The sequence below is a fragment of the Siphateles boraxobius genome, unplaced genomic scaffold (genome assembly GCF_051911475.1).
Source record: "Siphateles boraxobius isolate OS27281-9 unplaced genomic scaffold, OSU_SipBor_1 2, whole genome shotgun sequence".
Lineage (NCBI taxonomy): Eukaryota > Metazoa > Chordata > Actinopteri > Cypriniformes > Leuciscidae > Siphateles > Siphateles boraxobius.
Window position 1 is genome coordinate 9,288,402 of NW_027508810.1, and position 19,770 is coordinate 9,308,171.

A 19,770-nucleotide genomic window follows, 5' to 3' on the forward strand; every position below is an offset into this window, starting at 1 on the left:
GTGCTTGAATTGTAAAAAATTTGTATTGCTGTTGAATGTGAATGTGAATATGAATGATATTTGGCTCAGCTGCTCTGTGTCTTTGTTAAGCAGTGTTTGGCAGATATGTTGAAGGTGTGAGCCAGATGGAACCATAGACTGTAAAAAAATATGGACGTAGTATCCATGACGTCACCCGTAGGTTTCTGAAGAGCGTTTTTGAAGCCTAAAGTGGGCGGAGTGACTCGTCGCCATCTTGGAAGCGCGTCACAGTGCGTCACTCCCGGATAACCGAAAATGGGCAAAAAGGCGGGATGTGGGTGGTGTTGAGGTGCCTGGATGCTGAAACTACGCCCGCCTAGCTCGACGTGATCGAGTTTGCTCAGGCTAAGCTAATGTGCTACTGGCCTCGCGCTAAAGTGACAGCTGACTTGAAGTAGACCTAAAGCCAATAGTTAAAGTTTATGTTTTTGCCCTTGGAAATACTATAATAGTTAAAAGACATAACTAACCATGAGACTAACGTGTATTGTGATGCATTATTATTCTCATGCAGTAACTTACAATATTTGCTCTGAGTGTGTGTGTGTGTGTGACAGTGATAAATGCGCATACATGTCAGTCAGCGCGGCAATGCACGTCAAGTTCGTAGAGAGCTTTATTCAGTCCATTTTAAATTCTGATAGATATTACCTAAGAAGTTCAAGTAATGCACTAGAAATCCGCGCTCATTTAAGGGACGAAAAGAAAGCACTGACACCTGCAGGATTTAATCTGACGGTAACGTTACTTTTTATTGAACACTAAAAGCATATTATAACATAGTCTATCTGCTCCGTAAGATCAACGGTAAGTTACAGCAGAACGAGTGTGGCCTCTATACCTTAGACGTTTTTAAATCTGAACTCCAAAAAGCAACGATATTGTCAGACATCCATGAGTGCATGTTCACAGAGGAAAACAACTGAAGAACAGCGCTGGTTGTTCTCTCGATACTCGACAACGACGGAATCCAACGGCGTGGGCGAAGGTATAAGGGCGGCGTGTAATAAACTGTATGAAATAATCCCGAAAAGAGTACAAACACGGCAGAGATGACAAGTTCAGCAGCTGGAATCAGCTGAGGTGACATGATGGCTAACAGAGAGCAGACAAACGGCTAGTAATAACAGCAGCGGCAATCCACCTGTCACTCAAGTGGCCACGCCCTTGATTATGCAGGAATTTAATGCTTAATATAATTTAAACGGATGAGTTATAAAAAAATTCACCCCCCTCACAGTTGTCATGAAGGGCAAAATTAGCTGTATAGACCAAAACAACTTAAGGCACCAGGCTGTAAACATAATTTTTTCGGCTGTAAAGTTGGGCATTTTAACATGGGGGAGATACAGATTTGGCTCACTTTTGCAGTCAGCCTCAAGCGGCCAGTCGATGAATTGCAGTTTAATTCACTTCCGTGTTGGTTTCAAGAGGGAGACAGGGAGGTTGCCGCTTGGATGGAACTCACTGATGACTTGGATTTTTCTAATTTTGCTCTTGCGGATGTACTTTAGTTCATTGTTCCCTTTGAATAGTTGTTTCTGATTGTCTTCTGCACTGTATGAACAAGTGTCAGTAGTACAGTACAATGTTATTTTCAATCAAAATATGCAAATGATAACTTTAATAGGCAGATGAGAGGTGCACAAAATTCAGGGCTCCTACACATTTTGGAAAATTATGGAATTTAAATAGAGTAATTTTATCTAGATTTTTTCGAGGAAAATAATCAGACTGTACTTTGCTGTTTGGTGATCATAATGCAACATCAAACCACAGTTACAGTGTGTCAGAGGTGAATATATGAAGGTTATGCACTTTGTAGGTTTCTTCTCATCATGTAAGCATGTTATCACTTAGAAAAAACCAATAAAAAAAACTAGGAAAATGACTACTATATATAATGCTAAAAATAATGCTGTATGAACCATTTATGTTTTGTTCTGAAAAATCTACAAAGAGGTTTGGAAATTTGAGTCTGTAAAATATGGATTTTTGAAATGGAAAACGTGAGGGAACCCTGAAAAGTGTCCATATTAAATAAACACTTTTTTTTTACACAATATTTGCTCACAATTAGCGAAAAATATCTTAAAACAGAAAAAGCTGCTTATGATCCCAAAATAGTTTATTTGAATTAGTTGATAGCTCAGTCGACTCGATACAGATTTTAATTTGGCTTGCAACTTCCTCTACCTTATAATTTCCTGCCACTTTCTACTACTTGTGTTTAATGCAAATGTTAAAAATGCGAAGCATTACAGAAAGTTTAGCAGAGACTATAGAACATCATTATATTTAGCTGTGACTGTCACATGACTAGTTGCTTAAATTTAAAAGATAACACATTTGAAGGTCTGATATAAAGAGTGTCACATCACAACACACAGTCATGAACTCAACAGACGCCCTGCACAAAACCATGCAGTTTTGAGTTGAACATATTTGGTATTTTCCTCTTTTGTTTTGTTGAAGAAAGAATGTAGCAGAAACCCACTTGAACCTAACACCACAGGAAGTGGATGGTGGGATGAGTACAGGAAGTGGTACAAGAGTGATGACAGAATGCCAGATGTTTTAGGTTACGTGAGTGTATGGATGGAAAGGAGGATGGGTAAAGATAAATACTTACACAAATTAGATTAAAACATTGCATGTCTGTAAATTTAACTGAAACTATGTGGCATGCAAAATATAAAACTGATGCTTTGTATTGACCTTATGTAGCCCCGCCCCTTTTCAGCGCTGAATTCATTGTGTTCTGTCTTTTGGTTTGTATGTCCCCAGAATGAAGGTCTTACGGATCTATGAATGAAATGCTCATTTTAAAATAATATTTGTTATAGCATCTGCTTCAAACATTACAATGCTCATGATAACTTTCATTAGCTCTACAATAAGTAAATTTACTTCACCAGCTAATAACTTTTCGACATCGATGCCATAGAAATGTACTGAGCTACTACAAAAACCGAAGTTCAAACACAAAATTCTAAAGATGCACTCTTGTTTCTCTGGCGCATAAGATCTATAGGCGCTATACAAATGAAAGGCTTTGAAAATGGCTTTACATAGGCCATTGTAATAGTTGCTTGCCATCAATAGAGAAGAGAACCAGTGAAGAAATCATATATCCTGCCTTAATTAAACTGGAGGAATCCTTGTCAATCTGCATGTCAAACTAGACTGCAAATTGCCTCCACATCCTGTTGGGCCGTTCCTCCAGCCTGGAGCTTCAGCCGTCTGTCATAGATACAGTTTGAGAGTTTCCTCCTTGAGAGCTGGAGGTGTTCCAGAGGAGAGTCTGATCCAGGATTAGGCACTAGTCACTCGTCAGGACAGCGAGTCTGTTTTGGGCTGCTGCTAGTATCAGCAAGCCTGGTACTGCAGATATAGTGGATCCACTGGAGTGACTCGGCTCCAGTGTTGTAATCTAAATGAGTCAGCGTTAAATGAGTCTTATCACCAACGCCTCCTGTGCGTCCTTGGGTGTAGTAGACACACTCTTATGAAGGACAATATAGGCAAACAAATAAAGACAGACCTAAACACTCATTTTTTTCGAAAGATTAATTACTTAATTAATTACTTTATATATATATATATATATATATATATATATATATATATATATATATATATATATATATATAAATACAGCGCCGCCGCTCCCACCACGCGCTACCAAGTGCTGAGGGGGCACCAAAAATAGCCTAATTAAAAATCAATCATCATATCATAGTCATAGTCATAATAATTATAATGCCGATATTATTTCAGTATAGAAATATTATTAGGCACTTTTTAGGGATGTATATAACAAAACAGGTGGAACAAGAGTATTTAATTGCTCTAGAAAGTAACAGATCATAAAGGAAATATGCTTAGGGCACCATAATGGCTAGCAGCGGTACTGTATAAATATACAGTTATTCAACCCCCATTGCAAATCAGTTTTATTGTCAAAATGTACAGACTTTCAGCTGTTTGCATTTAACAAATCAAACAAAATTAAAATAAATAGCTCAACAGTTTTTTGTTTTTTTTTAATTCAACTGAAAATGCAACTTTTAATGACTTCTGCAGTCTCAAAATTATTCAAACCCTTCATGGCAACTTGGCAAGCATCTTTAGTAGTAGAAGAGCATTTGCTGTTATGACCTGCTGCAAACGAGATGGATAACCAGACAGCGGCTTTTTCCTCACCAGTGTTTCTGAGGAATCTTAGCCCATTATTCATGAGCAATGGCCTCCAATTCAGTCATTTTCTTGAGTTTGTGTGCATATATATACATTGTAATTCAGGTTTTTTGAAAAAATGTATTGACGTTCAGTTGCTTGCAATGAACAAATCAAATAAAAATAATTGAAATATATTATACATATTATGTATAATAGTGTGTGTGTATATATATATATATATATATATATATATATATATATATATATATATATATATATTAATTCAAGCAATTAACCATTATATATATAATGGTTGATAACATGTTTAGTGCATTGATATGAAGTTATGGTGGTCCATTGGTCGTCCAGATAAAATTCCATGCAAAAATAAGGAAATTGATTGGGGACTGATGTTGTTGAAAGCACCATAAAAGTTTCACATTTTAAATCACATTGTGTCATTAAGTTGTTTTTTTGTACTGTATTTTGGTTTCTTTCCCACACAAATATGTGTATTCATCTCAACAGTTTATTTTTGTCAAATGGAAGAGAGCAGCGCAGGAATTCTGCTAAATGTCTTGGTTAAGGTGTGGTAACATTTGCTAAATTTAGGCAAAATTTTAGGGGGGCAAATTAAATTAGGGTTCATTCATCATCTATAGCTTAGCACTGTATTAAGCAAAGCTTACACAGAAGTCACTTTCAAAGTGAAAAAAGTGAAAATTTGCAGAAAATTTGCATGACTATCCTGAACATGAGCGGAATCTGCGTAAGGAACATTTTCGCCTTCACACAAAACTATTGGTTTGGAACATCATTAAATTGAATAAATATTGGATGATCTTTTTATTTTTAATGAACTGTCCCCCTTATGTGTGTACACTCTGAAAAATGCTGGGTTGTTTCAACCCGTGTTTGGGTCAAATATGGACAAACCCAAACCGTTGGGTTCAATTTTTTAATTGAAACGGTTGGATTTGTCCATATTTGACCTGTTGAAACAACCCATCATTTTTAGAGCGTAGGTTATGAGATTTAGATTTATGGGTCCATTCTAGGTCACAAACCTCACATTCAGCTGCAGATCAGTTGTAGTGTCCAACCATTTATCTGACAAACTTTTGTTTTCCCTCAACAGCAATTGTGACATAATGGCCTCGGGATCTCCAGACGTCACAGATGATACTGAACCATTAGATTCAGGACAAGAGTGTTCAGGTAATGTGCAAGTCCCGTTCAGTGAGAACAAAGAGAATCTCATACATTTTTCCTCACGTAGAGATCATACATGAAGAATTAAGACACGCTACTCAATGAAGTGATACAAGATGCTAGTTCCCACTGACAGGAAGCCACGTAGCACACAGACGAAGCCAATATTTGCCTCTCCGATACGAGCATGCTTTCCGCTGTCCGACATTTGACCTTTCTCTCCAGTTTAGTGTGGGAAGGAAGAAGCGCAGACTGCTGGAGTCAGATCCTGCACTACAGCACAGCCTATGTGGGGATGTGGATTAGACATTTCCTTGCAAAATAGGGTGCTTGCAAAGCATCCATAATCTCCTCTATCGGATTGTGGGTCTCTCTAAGTCCATTAAGTTCAAGAGTTAGTAAATGTCTATAGTGTGTATGGGAGGTGTTAATCTTGTACAGATTTATCACAGGATACTGGTAATTGATCCATGACCAGGGTCACATTAATTACACTCAAGGCCGTTTCCTTACACATGACGTGAGTGAAAGGATCTAAATATAGTCATATGTATGCAACTACTTTTACTTAGATTCTTTCTATTATGTGTTCAATAACTATTCATATAGGCTTCTTTAATACACGTTAAAGGTATTTTTATAATCGCTGATCCAAATATAGATGCCTAGATTTTAGATTCAGACTCGATCTTCTGAATCAATTCACCAAAAAAGCTCATTCCGATTTATTCTTTGATTCATTCAATAACCCTTCCTGTAGGCTACATTAATAGAGGCTAGATTTTACTACAGTCTCAAATCTTTGAATCAGTTCACCAAAAAAGCTCATTCAGATTCATTCTTTGATTCATTCAATAACCCATCTTGTATGCTACATTATTTCACCTTTCAGTTATTATATTGCGCTTTATGAGTATATTTTTAATTGCTCATGCAAATTGTTGGAACATTTATTCTTGCAAGTGATTCAAGTTATCTGAATTAATTCACCAAAAAAAGCTCATTCAGATTTGTTGTTGTTTTTTTCCATTCAGTAAGAATTGCTGTTGTATTTTTTTTTTCACTTTCACAAATTCAGTCATAAATATGTTCAGTAGGTTCATCTATTCTAATCAATAATATCCTCCTTTAAAATCAACACTATAAGTCTGTTTGCTTACACTGTAGTCAATCTTTAAAGGTAGAAAAAGCAATCGCATCTCTCTGCTACGAGGGAGAGACTTGAATGGAAAATGTGAGTCATTGTAGTGAACGGAACTGTATGGTTCACTTAAAAGATTAATTCGTTGTCCGAACCTAGTCAAATAGATGTAGTGCAGATCCTGGGAAAAAGACAGATCTAGTATATTAAAAGTTAATGTTAAATTTGATACTAATCGGAATATTATTAAATGTACCCTTATTTTGACAAAGATAAAGTTGATTTACAATAGTCTTTGTTGTGATGTACTAGCATAAACAATTGTATTTTTTTCCTTACGCACTTGGGTTTAATGTGGCCACATTTAAAAACACTGAGGCTCTGTTCTTAGAAGGGAATATTTAGTATCCCTTACTCTGTAATCAAATAACCGAGCATTGAGTGGTTTATAAGAGACTGTGAGATCTCTTTCTCTGTGCATTGTTTACTGCCTTTAGATGGGCCACAGCTGGAGACTGCAGGCTTTGCCAGTAGAGCTGTATCATGTGAATCTCCCCGAGACCAGAGAGAGAGAGACAGGATGTCAGGCAGCAGGGAACACCAATACACAAAGCCTTAAGTCATAATCTAGAGTCCTCAAAGACTGTATGTTGAGTTGAGTTGAGTGAATGCTGTTGCAAAACCTAGCGGACAGCTTCTTTTAGGGATCACCTGCAAATGTCATGACAATTCCAAAAGGTAGGCAGCCACATGTCTAAAATACCTTATTTTGGCCAAATGTCATGTATCTCATAAAGATTTGAATTTGACAATTGAAGAAAGAGAAAAGAAATGTGGCGGAAATAAACATTGATTTAAATCACAAAATTTCTTTGTATTTGTATTTTTTTGCATTTTATTAGCCAAATTCTATTTGAATCAGCTGTAATTGGAGTCAATGGCTGATAGGATGAACAGATCTGGCATGTTCAAAGGAGTCAAATGAGGATTGTCTAGTTATTTTTAAAAATCACCCCACAACAGCAGGCAAGCCAGCACTGAGAATGGTTTGTTCTCAGTAGAAAGAATGACTCACTAATAAAGGTTGCCATCCCAGTATTGTTCACAAAGCTGTACTTTGTGAAAAGTACTGGCTTTTTCACTTGAATGAGAATGACCTTTCAATGTTTGTTTTGGCTATTATAAGCCTTTCTGGGTCTTAACCTTTGGGGTGAATAAAATTAGTTTGTGATCTAATTGTTAAAATAGCAGCTAGATTGTGGCTGCGTCTGAAAGCTTAGGCTGCTGACTTGTTGCCTTGCTGCCTAATGGCAATGACTCTGCATGCAGCGTTTGCACATTAAGGAACCTCATAAAACTGTTTCCAGTTCATGCTTCCAATGCCCTGTTTACACCTGGTATTAACATGAGTTGTGGTCGATCGGATCACTAGTAGATGGAGACAAATTTCCGTTTACACCTGGTGTTTTAATCAAAGCCTCTTTTATCCACTTTCAGCCACTTCTGTCCTGATTTCTTCAAGGTGAAGGTCTATGGGCGGGTAAATGCATGGGCTTTTTCAGATCTTTCGATCTAATGGATGAAATAAGCTCGCTCAATTTACATATGAACACAGCCAAAGACAACAGGAAAACATACAGAGAGGAGAAGCTTTTGTTTCTGCTCTGACAGCCACAAGACCAGCCGAACTCTGTGTTAAATGTGTCTTCGACTACCTCTGGAAGTGGTTGAAAGTGGACGAGCTCAAAACGTTTTAGACCCCGTTGCACCTGTATTTAGCGTCGTCCACTTGTGATCAACCAAAGCACATCTTAATAACAGGTGTACACTGGGCCTGAGGCAGCGTAACGCTTTAATGATCTACAACAAAATGGAGCGAGCTTGGGTGATAACAAAGAAAATATTTAATTACTTTAATAGTAATTTCTCTCTAGAAATGTCATCAAAAGTGGAAAAAGTTAGTCAAAATGTACATTTACACAAAGTGAGCACCACCCTCATCTTTCAGATGCCATATTTAGCTCAACTGTCACAGAATGGAAAGCACAGGATTTTGGGATATCAAAGGCAGTGAAGGATACATCTATGCTGCCTTCAAAAATCGACCAGATGAAGGTATCTCAGGAGACAGGAAGTGAAGCTAACATTGTTTTCGGACATGTCCGGATGCCTTCCTACCTTGGAATGCACCCTCAAAAGGCAGCATTTTTAAGCTTTTCGACTCAGCCAGTGAATTAGCAGATGTTCCTATGGACTGCTCTACATAAGCTAAGCAGCATATTGGAATGATCAAAGCCAGATTGTAAACACTCGAGCACAAGTTTTCTGCAACCTACAATATACTTTTTTTCCCAGTACAAATATATAAGCCTCAAAATATCTTAAATCAAGAAATGCAAATTATGTAAATGAGATGTAAATGACACGCAGTGAAGAATTAGTGCTGAAAAGTCATGGACAATTTTATTTTTGTGGCTGACCTTATTGCATATGCATTTGTAAGAGTTTCCCTTTCAAACTCAAAATTTATGGGAGGAGAGTATTTAAATAAATCACGCAAGGTGATTTACTAAGGTTTGCGGTTGTCAATTTACTGGTATTTCTGCCATTTAAAGCCCCCAAAAAGCATGTCTTAACCCAGGCTAATTCGCGCTGCTCTTGGTAGATTGCGTTGGTCATTTTGGAAATGGTCATCCACTCCCATCGGCGCTTTTATGGGATTGCGCTCTCACGCTAATTTGCGCTGTTTAGTAAACCTGGCCCTAAATGTTAAACTACAGGAGATCAGTTGTGTGCTAGACAGTATTGTTGTGTAAAATTATCCAACATTAATCCTCACTGGACCTATTAACAAATGAGTTTTTAAAATAAAAGTAACGGTGGTTTAATTTTACAACCATTTCAATAATGCAATTAGGACTTTATTGTCAATCTGAAGATAAATTAGTGTTATACAAGCACCCAAGAGAGAAAATATTTAGAAGTCTACAATGACAGTTTGTTAAATAGGTATCATATAAACACATTTTAATGGATATATTGAACCATTTAAGGGTGCTGTCAGATGTACTTTACCACGGTCAGTAGGACTCCTCACTTTACTTGCTTGACCCCGTTACAAGTGTTATTTGTGTCATAAATTACAACGTGATTGTTTAAACATGCTGTATGTATAATTTCCAAGACTTGAGGGCCAGTAAACATGATTGTCTGGCAGTTGAACTTATTTTGTTTAGATAAGTGAACATTGACTAATTGACAGCATGTGTTCAGTGTTTGCTGGATGCAAGCCTCTCAAAATCCAAGATTCTTCTTTAGTGGTACTCATTTAAATATGTTTCTGTTTTGTTTTCACTCCAGGGAAGAAGAAGTCCAAATTCCAGACGTTCAAGAATTTTTTTGTGAAGAAAAAGAGGAAGGAAAGTCCTGCTCCATCGGGTGAGAGTGGCTTGAAGGCCAGTCAGTCGAGTGATGATGTCAACACCTCCGAGCCAACCATCAGCCACGCTAACAGCGACAATGACCGGGGGTGAGGGAATAAAGTTATAACTATACTTCTCCATTTCTAATATTTGCATTACTATCTGTTTTCATCACATGCTATACAAAGTATTAAACATTGCCAATGATATATGACATTTAAACATTACTATCTTTCATTCAAAGATCCAAGATCAACTTGGGAAACAAAGCCATGTCACATGATAGTGTCTTCGTTTCTGATTCGCCCTTATCAGAGACTAATGAGAATCTGGAGGCGTCCCAGAAAAGCATTCATGGGAAAGTGAAATCTTTACAGGTATTCAGAGGCTGTTATGATTTATTCAATTATGAACTGTAGGCATGTCACGATTATTGATTTAAAGGGGTCATGACATGGACTTTTTTATTTTTCGTTTACAAAACAATCTGCAGTCAAATTCTCTGAACAAACATATAATCCTCAGACTCGATCCAGGACGCCATTAAAAATAAACCATCCACTTGTTTAAGTCGCTGAGATCCTTATCCTTAATCTATAAAGAAAAGAGCAAATGAGCTGTTCAAACTGGACATGTCAAAGCGAACAAACCTTTATGCTTCTATTTACTCTTCCTTTTGTCCTCTTGTCGGCAGACTCAAGCGCGTGGAGTAAAGTGAGCGAGCATATGTGTACTGTATCCAGTGTAGAAAGCGTCAGTGATTATAATGGGGTTTATTTGCTTTTGACGCGACGTGACGCTCGCATTCGGTGTTGGCAAGTGTCTCCGTTAAACGACTGAAACCCAGTGGGCCTATAATGTGATGATGTAAATCTATTTGTCGATGTCTTACTCTATGTCATACAGTCATATGCAAATGTATTTGCTAGTGTGACGTCACAGATCCCGCAACATCAAAACAAACTGTGTTTTCTTTACCTTGATTAAATAAATGCTTTGATTATAATGGAGAGGATTTAAGCTCTGAAACTTGCAGGATGTTTTAATGGTACAAAGACTAAAAGATCAAGGCAAATTTGATTTCTCATGTCATTTAATCACTTTAATCGTCTGATCGATCTAATTCGATCTAATGAGGGTTTGTGGGTTTGCACAATGTATTTATTTATGCATGTATGTATGCATGTATCTATGCATGTATGTATGTATGTATATGCACGCTTTATCTGTACAATTTGACAACATTGTTTTTACTTCTGAGTGGCAGGCTTAAGGGAATTATCTTTTTTTTAAACGCAAGATCCATAATGGAGCCCCTAAACATTAAAGGGACAGGGTGATGAAAAAAAATGAGATGGGAGGAAAACATTTATGCTAAAATGCTTTTGCGTTCTCTCGCAAATGATTTGTGTTCCCCTGAGAAACTTTGTTCGCTTACAAAACTTTTGAGTTCTTTCTGAGCAAATGCAGTTTCTTGGGGAACACAAAACCTTTGTGAAAGACATATTTTCTCCATCTCATACTTTTCACCTTTCCTCAACGTAGACAATTTGAAGTAAAAAAAGCGAACATAAAATATAATAGTCTGCATGAAATTGAGGTTGCGGTAGTCTTTTCTTCCCTATTGTGACATGATTTTTATTGAGGACTTGATTCATTGGGGAATTGATTGGATGGTTGTGGTTTGCTATTGGTGGATCTCATGTGAGTGACAGGTTGTCCCGTCCTCACGCCAGTTGACGCATCATCAGAGAAGAGAAGATGCTGCAAGAGGGAGGGGAAGTCATTTTGATTTAAGATTGAGTACATATGATGTGCAGGGATAAATCAATTATAACATATATAGTGCAATATTCCACAAAAATAAAAATTTTAGACTTCATTTGTGGCATGCGTGCTCAGAGGGAGTGTATAAGCATATTCACTTCCCTGTCCTCTTTCTTTAATGAGTATTAGTGATGGCAATTCACTAGACTTTGGTATAAAATTAGCAAGTCTAAGCCTCAAGACAAAGAGCCTGAGATTTTCACTGTTGACATTTTGCCACCAGCCCAATCTTGGCAGCAGAGATCATCGTCAATGTCACTGAAAGACAGAATAAAAACAAGAACAAACAAAAGTGAGGTACAAAATGTCTTTCAAATGTGCACAATGTTCAATTAGTCTTTATTGTAAGTGCATTTACATGATCAGTAATGTATCAGCATTTAAAAATAGTCACCAGATGCCCACAAAAATGCGCTTGTCTCGTCTGTGTCTTGGCATTGATTAAATTCTACTTAGCGTAGCCTTCTTAATATGGTTAGCCTATTACCCGTAGACATTCCGGATAGGCACTTTGTCATGAGCCAGACATGAGAGTATCTCAGCAATGAAAATTACCAGTCCATTAAGAGAGGAATCAACATTTCACCCACTGTTTGAAAGCAGCAGATCATCTGTGAATAGCTGAGACTAGACTGAATGAATTTCTCCGAGGTGTTCGAATGCACTGGCTTTTAGTCTTGATTCAAAATTATTGAACACTTTTTTTATTATCATTAAAGGACAGTTCAGACAAAAAAAATGTCATCAAAAGGTTTGGGGTCGGTAAGATTTTAAAAAGTTTTTGAAAGTAGTATCTTATGCTCACCAAGGCTGCATGTATTTGATCAAAAATACAGTAAAAGCAGTAATAATGTGAAGTATTATTACAATTTAAAACAAAGGTTTTATATTTGAAAATACTTTAAAATGTAATTTATTCCTGTGATCAAAGCTGAATTTTCAGCATCATTACTTCAGTCTTCAGTGTCACATGATCCTTCAGAAATCATTCTAATATGCTGATTTGATGCCCAAAAAAACACATTTCTTTTTATTATCAATGTGGACATCAGTTGTGCTGATTCAAATTTTTGTGGAAACTGATACAATTTATTTTTTTCAGGATAATTTGATGAATGGAAATTTCCAAAGAACAGCACTTATTTGATATAGAAATCGTTTGTAACATTATAAATGTTTTTTTCTGTCTCTTTTGTTCAATTGAATGCATCCTTTCTGAATGATGGTATTTATTTCTATAAAAACAATCATGCCAAGCCCAAGCTTTTGAACAGTAGTGTATACTCCATCTCATGTCAACACATTCATTTACAATATACTATAGTGTGAATAATCAGTTTGAAGAGTTATTGATGGTTGACGCTCTGTCCCGTCTGTAGCTGCAGCTGAACCATGCGATTTGTCTGGGCTCGCCTCCATCACTCCTCTGCGGGAGGAAAGGAGAGGACGCGGGGGCTTTTTCTGATGATGATGGTCTTCCCTGCAGCCCACCGGAGTATTCCAGCCTCCACACTGTGCTGACCACACCTCTTCACACGGTACTCCTCTCTGCACCGTTTTCACACTCATGCATTCCTGTAGCACTGATAGCTTCGATTTGTGAAATGCACAAAATGCCGAAATGTGTCACACAAACACATGATCAGAAGCCGTGTTAAAAATAAACTCGTCACTCATTTCTAATGTTGAGATCCTCCAGAAGGATCAGCTGAGAACAGCACTACAGGTTTGACAGACTTTGACACGTTTTACTCGTATTATTAGTTGTACTGGTGTTTTTAAAGGCCCCCTGAATTCCACATTTCAGTTTTTTAGCTTTAAGGTTATGAATAAGACGATGTTTTCCAAAACAATGACAAAATTTGCATTTAGGAGATATAAGCATTCAAAACTTGCAGTCTCTCACTTCCGCTAAAATGGATCACGGAGTTTTATGACATCACCGCAGACTTCAGCTTCTCATCACATCTTCTGTCCAATCAAATGCTCTCTATAATCTAAAGCTCCGCCCCCTATGTTATAAATACCACCATACCTGGCCAAAGCGACCGTTGACACGTCATGGAGAAATATGGGTTGGAGATGTGTGTTCGGTTGCTCAAACGCTTTTACAGTTTTCCAACTGTACGTTGGTTAAGAATGAAACGGCTAGAATTTATTCACATCTCTACTATTGAATCCAACATATCATCAGCGCTCGGATTCGCTTCAATGGTGTTGTCAAGTACGACTTGCAGTCTGTGATGTAAACTAAACGCTATTGGCTATATGAAAAGGGGGAGGGGCCATTCAATATGTCGCACCTTAGCTTTCTGTTTAGGAGGAAATTATGTCAGTGCACTTCAGGCACTTCAGTGGGCCTTTAAATAAAAATATCTATCCTACGTCCTTATTAGCTCCCCCTGAATGACTGGTTTCAATACATGTTCTTTTTTTCACTGGGGAGTTTTGAAAGCCTGTTTTCATAGTATGAATGGCTTTTCCATATAAAAAGAAATTTTTGGTAATTTTGATTTCTAGTGATGAAAACCACACCGATTATGCTCACATTTTGATCTCACATTTCCTTTAATGTGTAACATTGCTGCTTGTAGATATAAAAAATCTGCAAAGTTACAAGACACAAAGTCCACGCCAAAGAGAGTGAATCTTTCCAACAGAAAACACTCCCCTGAAACGCCTCGCTTGTAGCCCTGCTATTATTTCCGTGACTTCGCTATGTCACACATTTGCATAATGTCGCCTACTGGCTGCTTTAGACGCCTTTTAAGAACAGTTGGACGAGTGATTTATGTCGAGGAAGAGTTGCTATTTTTTTCACTGCGAGGACAAAACATTGCATGGACTTCCAATTGCGACGCCTTAGTTAACATAGATATAATACTTTTTTACAGATGCTTATGAAGCCTCGGGAGCTGAAACGTGATTATGGACATTACATTTTCAACACATGCTTTTAAGCAGTTGACTAGTCACAACACACTGGGCCAGCTGACCAATCAGAGCAGACTGGGCTTTTCGGAAAAATGGGCTTTAAAGAAACAGGAGTGTTTCAGGCAGAGGGTGAAGAGAGATGCTGCAGCAAAACTACACTATGAGGGAAAATTTGTTATAAACTTATTTGTTTATTAAACTTAAATCATGTGAATATATTCTAGCAGAACCCAAAAATCTAATTATGAACTTGTAAATGAGCATGTTATGGGGACTTTAAGCAATTTATTTGCTGCCAATACTGGTTATTTATAACATCATTTCACACAGATTTTGAAGCAGTTTTCTCACAACCAGGGTTTCCTTTCATCACACAGTCGAACCATATAGAAAGTCAAGTAATGAGACGCACTGTGATGAACGTGCTCTGCAAGCGTGGGTATTTTTAGGCTATGTGAAAAGCGTGTAAGAGCCTCAGACATCACGAGGCATGATTGAAAAGACAGGAAGCTCCCTGCTGAGTGCTGTAACAGGATTAGGTGGTGTGCCGTTCCCCTCGCTGTACCTGAAATCTCTTCAGAGGTGTACATGGTCCCTGTCCTCACCTTCCCTGAACCTCAGCCCAACAGAGACCAAAGCTGCTCTTTAATTTAGAAAATCTAGTGAGGTTGGGGGGAATGTTTGAGCAGCTGCAACCTAAATATTTTAGTCCTGACTATCAGACCAGTAAAACTGTACATCAGGCAAGCATATTGCTGTGATACTGTTTGAATATCAAAGTCATTTTATTAAGGAAAACATGATTAATGTAAAACATTCAAACAGGAAATGATTGTAATATGTCTCTTTATCATTGCAGTCGGTGGATTTGGCCCAGAGTTCCTTGAGCATGGAGGCATCAGACAGTGAAGATGATCAGGTGACACATGCAGCACACATGGATCACTTAACACTACATATGCCAAATATAGGAAATGCCTGGATAGTCTGTGAATGACTTTTAGCTCGTATTAAAGGGATAGTTGACCCAAAAATGAGAATTCTGTCATTTTCTCATCCCAACCTGCATGACATTCATTCATCTTCGCAACACAAATTAGATATTTCTGTCCCAAATATGGTATACGGAAATTCAACCTCACTAACCTCATTGGCTCTCGCGTGTCAAACAAGCACGCTTGAGCAGCCGATTACCATATTTGATGTGCTCTATGTCTGTGTGCTCATCAATTATGAGAGCATGAGGCAGTGACGTAAACCACACAAAATCAGTTTAGAGCAGTCAGACTGAAACGGATTTCCAGAAATACAATTTGAATAGGATTTCAAACCACATATGAATGTAGCTCAAAACGGATTTGTAAAAAGTGATTTGCACAATAATCGGAATTGGATTGAAAGTCAGATCAAGTCTCAAGACCCGAAATGGATGGGTCAGATAAGAGAGACATCCAGCAGTAAACACACACTTTTGTTAGTAGTACTTTTTCAAATCAGTAGCTTGACTCTAGTCTATTTTTTAAATTATGTTTTATTAACAAATTTTGGGAGGAACACGTTCAAATGATCTATCCAATCAGTACGAGAGGAGGCCTATATATACACAGCCGACTCCCCTATGATCCTCAACAGTTTTCCTCAACATCCCACCGCCACCCCGACTCCTCACTCTTGTTTGAGTCTTATCCCAGATAGGGATATGAGGTGCGGGGGGGGGGGGGGGGGGGGTGTTCTGGGTTCTGAGCTCAGAGCCCTCTCCTCGGATAGCACGCCAAATACGCATACTGTTTTACTCCATCTCATTATTTGTAAGTGTGAACTCGAGAATTGTCTGTTGCTGAATTTTCTGAGAAATGGTTTGGAATGATTTGTTTGCGGGTGTCACTTAATATTCATGCATTTAAATGGGACTTAGTTTTCCAAGGAATGTTTTGGATCACTGCCGGTGATTTGAAATGAGTGTGGATTCAGACTCTTGACATGTTTGGAATGTACCTATAAAGTCCAGCACTGGAGAGCCAATACTTACTCTGAGAATGTGCTGTTGTTTTGGCTAGTTAGGATAGCGTAGAACTAAGTGTTGTGTTATCAGTGGTATTTACAGATACTGACATGTATTCAGAACAAGTACTTTCACCGTCAAAGGTAGTTGACGTGACACTGCTTAAATTTAAATTTCAAATAAATGGACACGCATCTCACCAGCGACTAGCAAATATCCAAGACTAATCCAAAACAATCTCAGACCGCTGAAAAACATGCACTTTGGGATTTTTCTGGTTGCCAGGGCTTAAAATAGCTGTCATGTGTTTGTGTTATGAAATCCTTTGAGCTGGAGCAGAGGCTGTTTTGAGAAATTGGGTTTTGGGAAATGTAATACTTGTTGGATATTCTTTCTAAATGGGAATTCATTTTTGCCAGCTTTAAGATCTGCTGATGCATGTTACTGTATATCTGCAATATATACATGTATATATTTAACAGTATACTGTATATATACAGGTTAAAAATATATATGTTTTTGAAAAAAAAAAGTATTTTATGCTCACCGAGGCTGCATGCAAAGCTGAATTTTCTGCATCATTACTCCAGTTTTCATTGTCACATGATCTTTCAGAAATCATTCTAATATGCTGATTTGCTGTTATCAATGTTGAAAACAGTTGTGCTGCTTAATATTTTTGTGGATAACAAGAATATTTTATTCATAGAAAGTTCAAAAGTACAGCATTTATTTAAAATAGAAATGTTTTATAATGTTATAAATGTATTTCCTCTCGCTTTGAATCAATTTAGTGCATCGTTGCTGAATAAAAGCATTATTTTCTTTCTTTTTAAAAAGTGTGGCGCACAAATATTATTGAATGAATAGCTTAGGAGCAATGCAGGATGAGATGTCTATATAATAGACTATAGTGTTTTTCTCTGTTCTGGATAATAAACGTTCTATTTTCAAATTCAAACTTTTCGGATTTTACATTAAACGTTTTGCATTTATTGTCACCCAGCTCTCTAGATATCGTATCAGCATTGGCCATTAAACACCCTAATTAGTCAATCTCTACTAAAAGTTCACAGCATTGTTGAGTCCTGCCTGTCCATTTCAGGTCTACGAGTGAAGTAGACGTGCGGTCTGAAAAGCATTCCAGCGGTTCACCCTCGCAGCCTGGCTGTCTGCTGGAAATGGGATATTCCAGCAATCTGGGTCAAAACGACTGCCAAGCTGGACCTGAGCACTGCACAAACACACTGCTGTCTCACATTCACACCAATTCCTAACATAGTGCACTGTAAAAAAAAAAACATGTTAATGCATGTTTTTCCACCTGCAGTAGTGTTAATAAATGTCGATGCTTTTATTTTGCAGTCTTATGAAGAATATTGATGTTATATTTTACTGTAGCAGGCACTAATAGCAGACGAACACGACTGCTGGGTTTATATTGCCACAGAGTTGCTTTGAACATGAAAATATGGATGAAACCTTCCTTCAATAGGATAATTATAGTTATCAGAGTTAAATAAAGCTAGAACCATAAAAACTTTTTTGTTACTTGAAATAAAATTGTTAAAAAATCAGCTAGTTCCCAAGGAAACATTTCTTATTTTCATTCAGGTGACGTCTGCACGACAACGAAGTGCAAAAAAAACGGAAAAAGTTTTCGCTTAGTTTTTTCGTGTACATAAGACAACATTGTCAAAAAGATCCTTGGAATCGATTAAAAAGGCTGTACTATGCTGTTGGCCAGTTGCCACTTTGTAAAGACCACAAAATACGCATGCGCATGATGTCACTGTTTTCAAAATATTTGCGTTTTTGTAGTTTACATGGAGACGATAACGGTATCGTTTTCAAAAACTTGTTTCAAGTGGTTGTGGTGGTTGGTGTGTGTTTTTATTATGGTTCGTGCTGTGTGCATGAGTGAACTCGCACAAGAATTGCCTCTGCTATCATGATGCCACTCTGGTTTGCTGGCGGTTAACGGAAGGAAGGAAATATTTTGAATACGACCATCTATTTAAAATCGCAAGCCACATATGGAGGTTTTGGTGGGAAGTGGTTTGAAAGAACTTATAGTGGTAAACAAATCAGTTGTGGAATGTAACCGTAATTTAGATTGATTAATGTGTGTCTTCTTTGTCCCGCTCTATGGTATAAAGATGTCTTGTGAAGCTTCTTCGAGGCCCGCCACCCCTCAGGGGTCCGTCCCGGTGGACTTCAGTCTTCCCGCCAGCTCTGTGTCCTGCTTAGACAGCTCAGCTGCCCGTCACCGCATCGCCGTCAAAGCCAACGCTCGTGCCAAGAGGAAACCTGTCAGCGTGAGATTCTTCACATTAAACATTCATACTCTTCCATTATTTATGGTGGCCCATCATGTCAGGCCACCAAGCTGTTAGTGATGTTTTATTCTTGCATAAGATGTCTTTAAGATTTAAAAGGATAGTTCATCCAAAATGCTTAATTCTGTACGCTTCTTTATGTTTAGAGGGAAATGCTGGATAAGAGAAGAGACCTGAGAGAAAGAGTGTTGCTCAGAGACACAGAAGACAAGCTACGGATGGTTACGAGTTTGGGAAAGGAAGAACGTGAAGGTATGTCGGTCAAATGTTTGGGCAAGAGATTTTTCTTAATGAAGTCTCACCAAGGCTGTATTGTCAAAATCAAAAATACAGTAAAAACAGTAATATATTATTATAATTTAGAATAACTGTTTTCAATTTTAACAGGTTCTAAAATGTAATTTATTCCTGTGATCAAAGCTGAATTTTCAGCATCATTACTCCAGTCTTCAGTGTCACATGATCCTTCAGAAATCATTCTGATATCATGATTTGATACTCGAGAAACATTTATTATTATTATCAATGTTGAAAACAAGTGCTACTTAATATTTTTGTGGAAACTATGATTCGCTACCATTCAAAAGTTTGGGGTAAAAAAAGAAAGAAATGAATACATTTGAAATGTTACACAAGATTTCTATTTTTTATTTTTAAAAAGTTTTTTCTTTTGAACTTTATATTCATCAA

General features: G+C 37.6%; 1 protein-coding gene across 6 annotated transcripts in view; it reads left to right on the top strand.

Annotated features, from left to right (window-relative positions):
• Nucleotides 1–19,770, top strand: part of LOC143744342 (uncharacterized) — a 45,182-nt gene that overhangs the window by 19,274 nt on the left and 6,138 nt on the right. For all 6 annotated transcript variants that reach the window (XM_077235768.1, XM_077235765.1, XM_077235764.1 and 3 more), the window contains 7 exons: nucleotides 5,342–5,421; nucleotides 9,917–10,085; nucleotides 10,223–10,355; nucleotides 13,185–13,343; nucleotides 15,599–15,658; nucleotides 18,901–19,059; nucleotides 19,227–19,332. In XM_077235768.1, coding sequence (XP_077091883.1) covers nucleotides 5,355–5,421; nucleotides 9,917–10,085; nucleotides 10,223–10,355; nucleotides 13,185–13,343; nucleotides 15,599–15,658; nucleotides 18,901–19,059; nucleotides 19,227–19,332 — 853 coding nt within the window. In that variant the 5' untranslated portion in view covers nucleotides 5,342–5,354. The remainder of the gene's footprint in view (nucleotides 1–5,341; nucleotides 5,422–9,916; nucleotides 10,086–10,222; nucleotides 10,356–13,184; nucleotides 13,344–15,598; nucleotides 15,659–18,900; nucleotides 19,060–19,226; nucleotides 19,333–19,770) is intronic.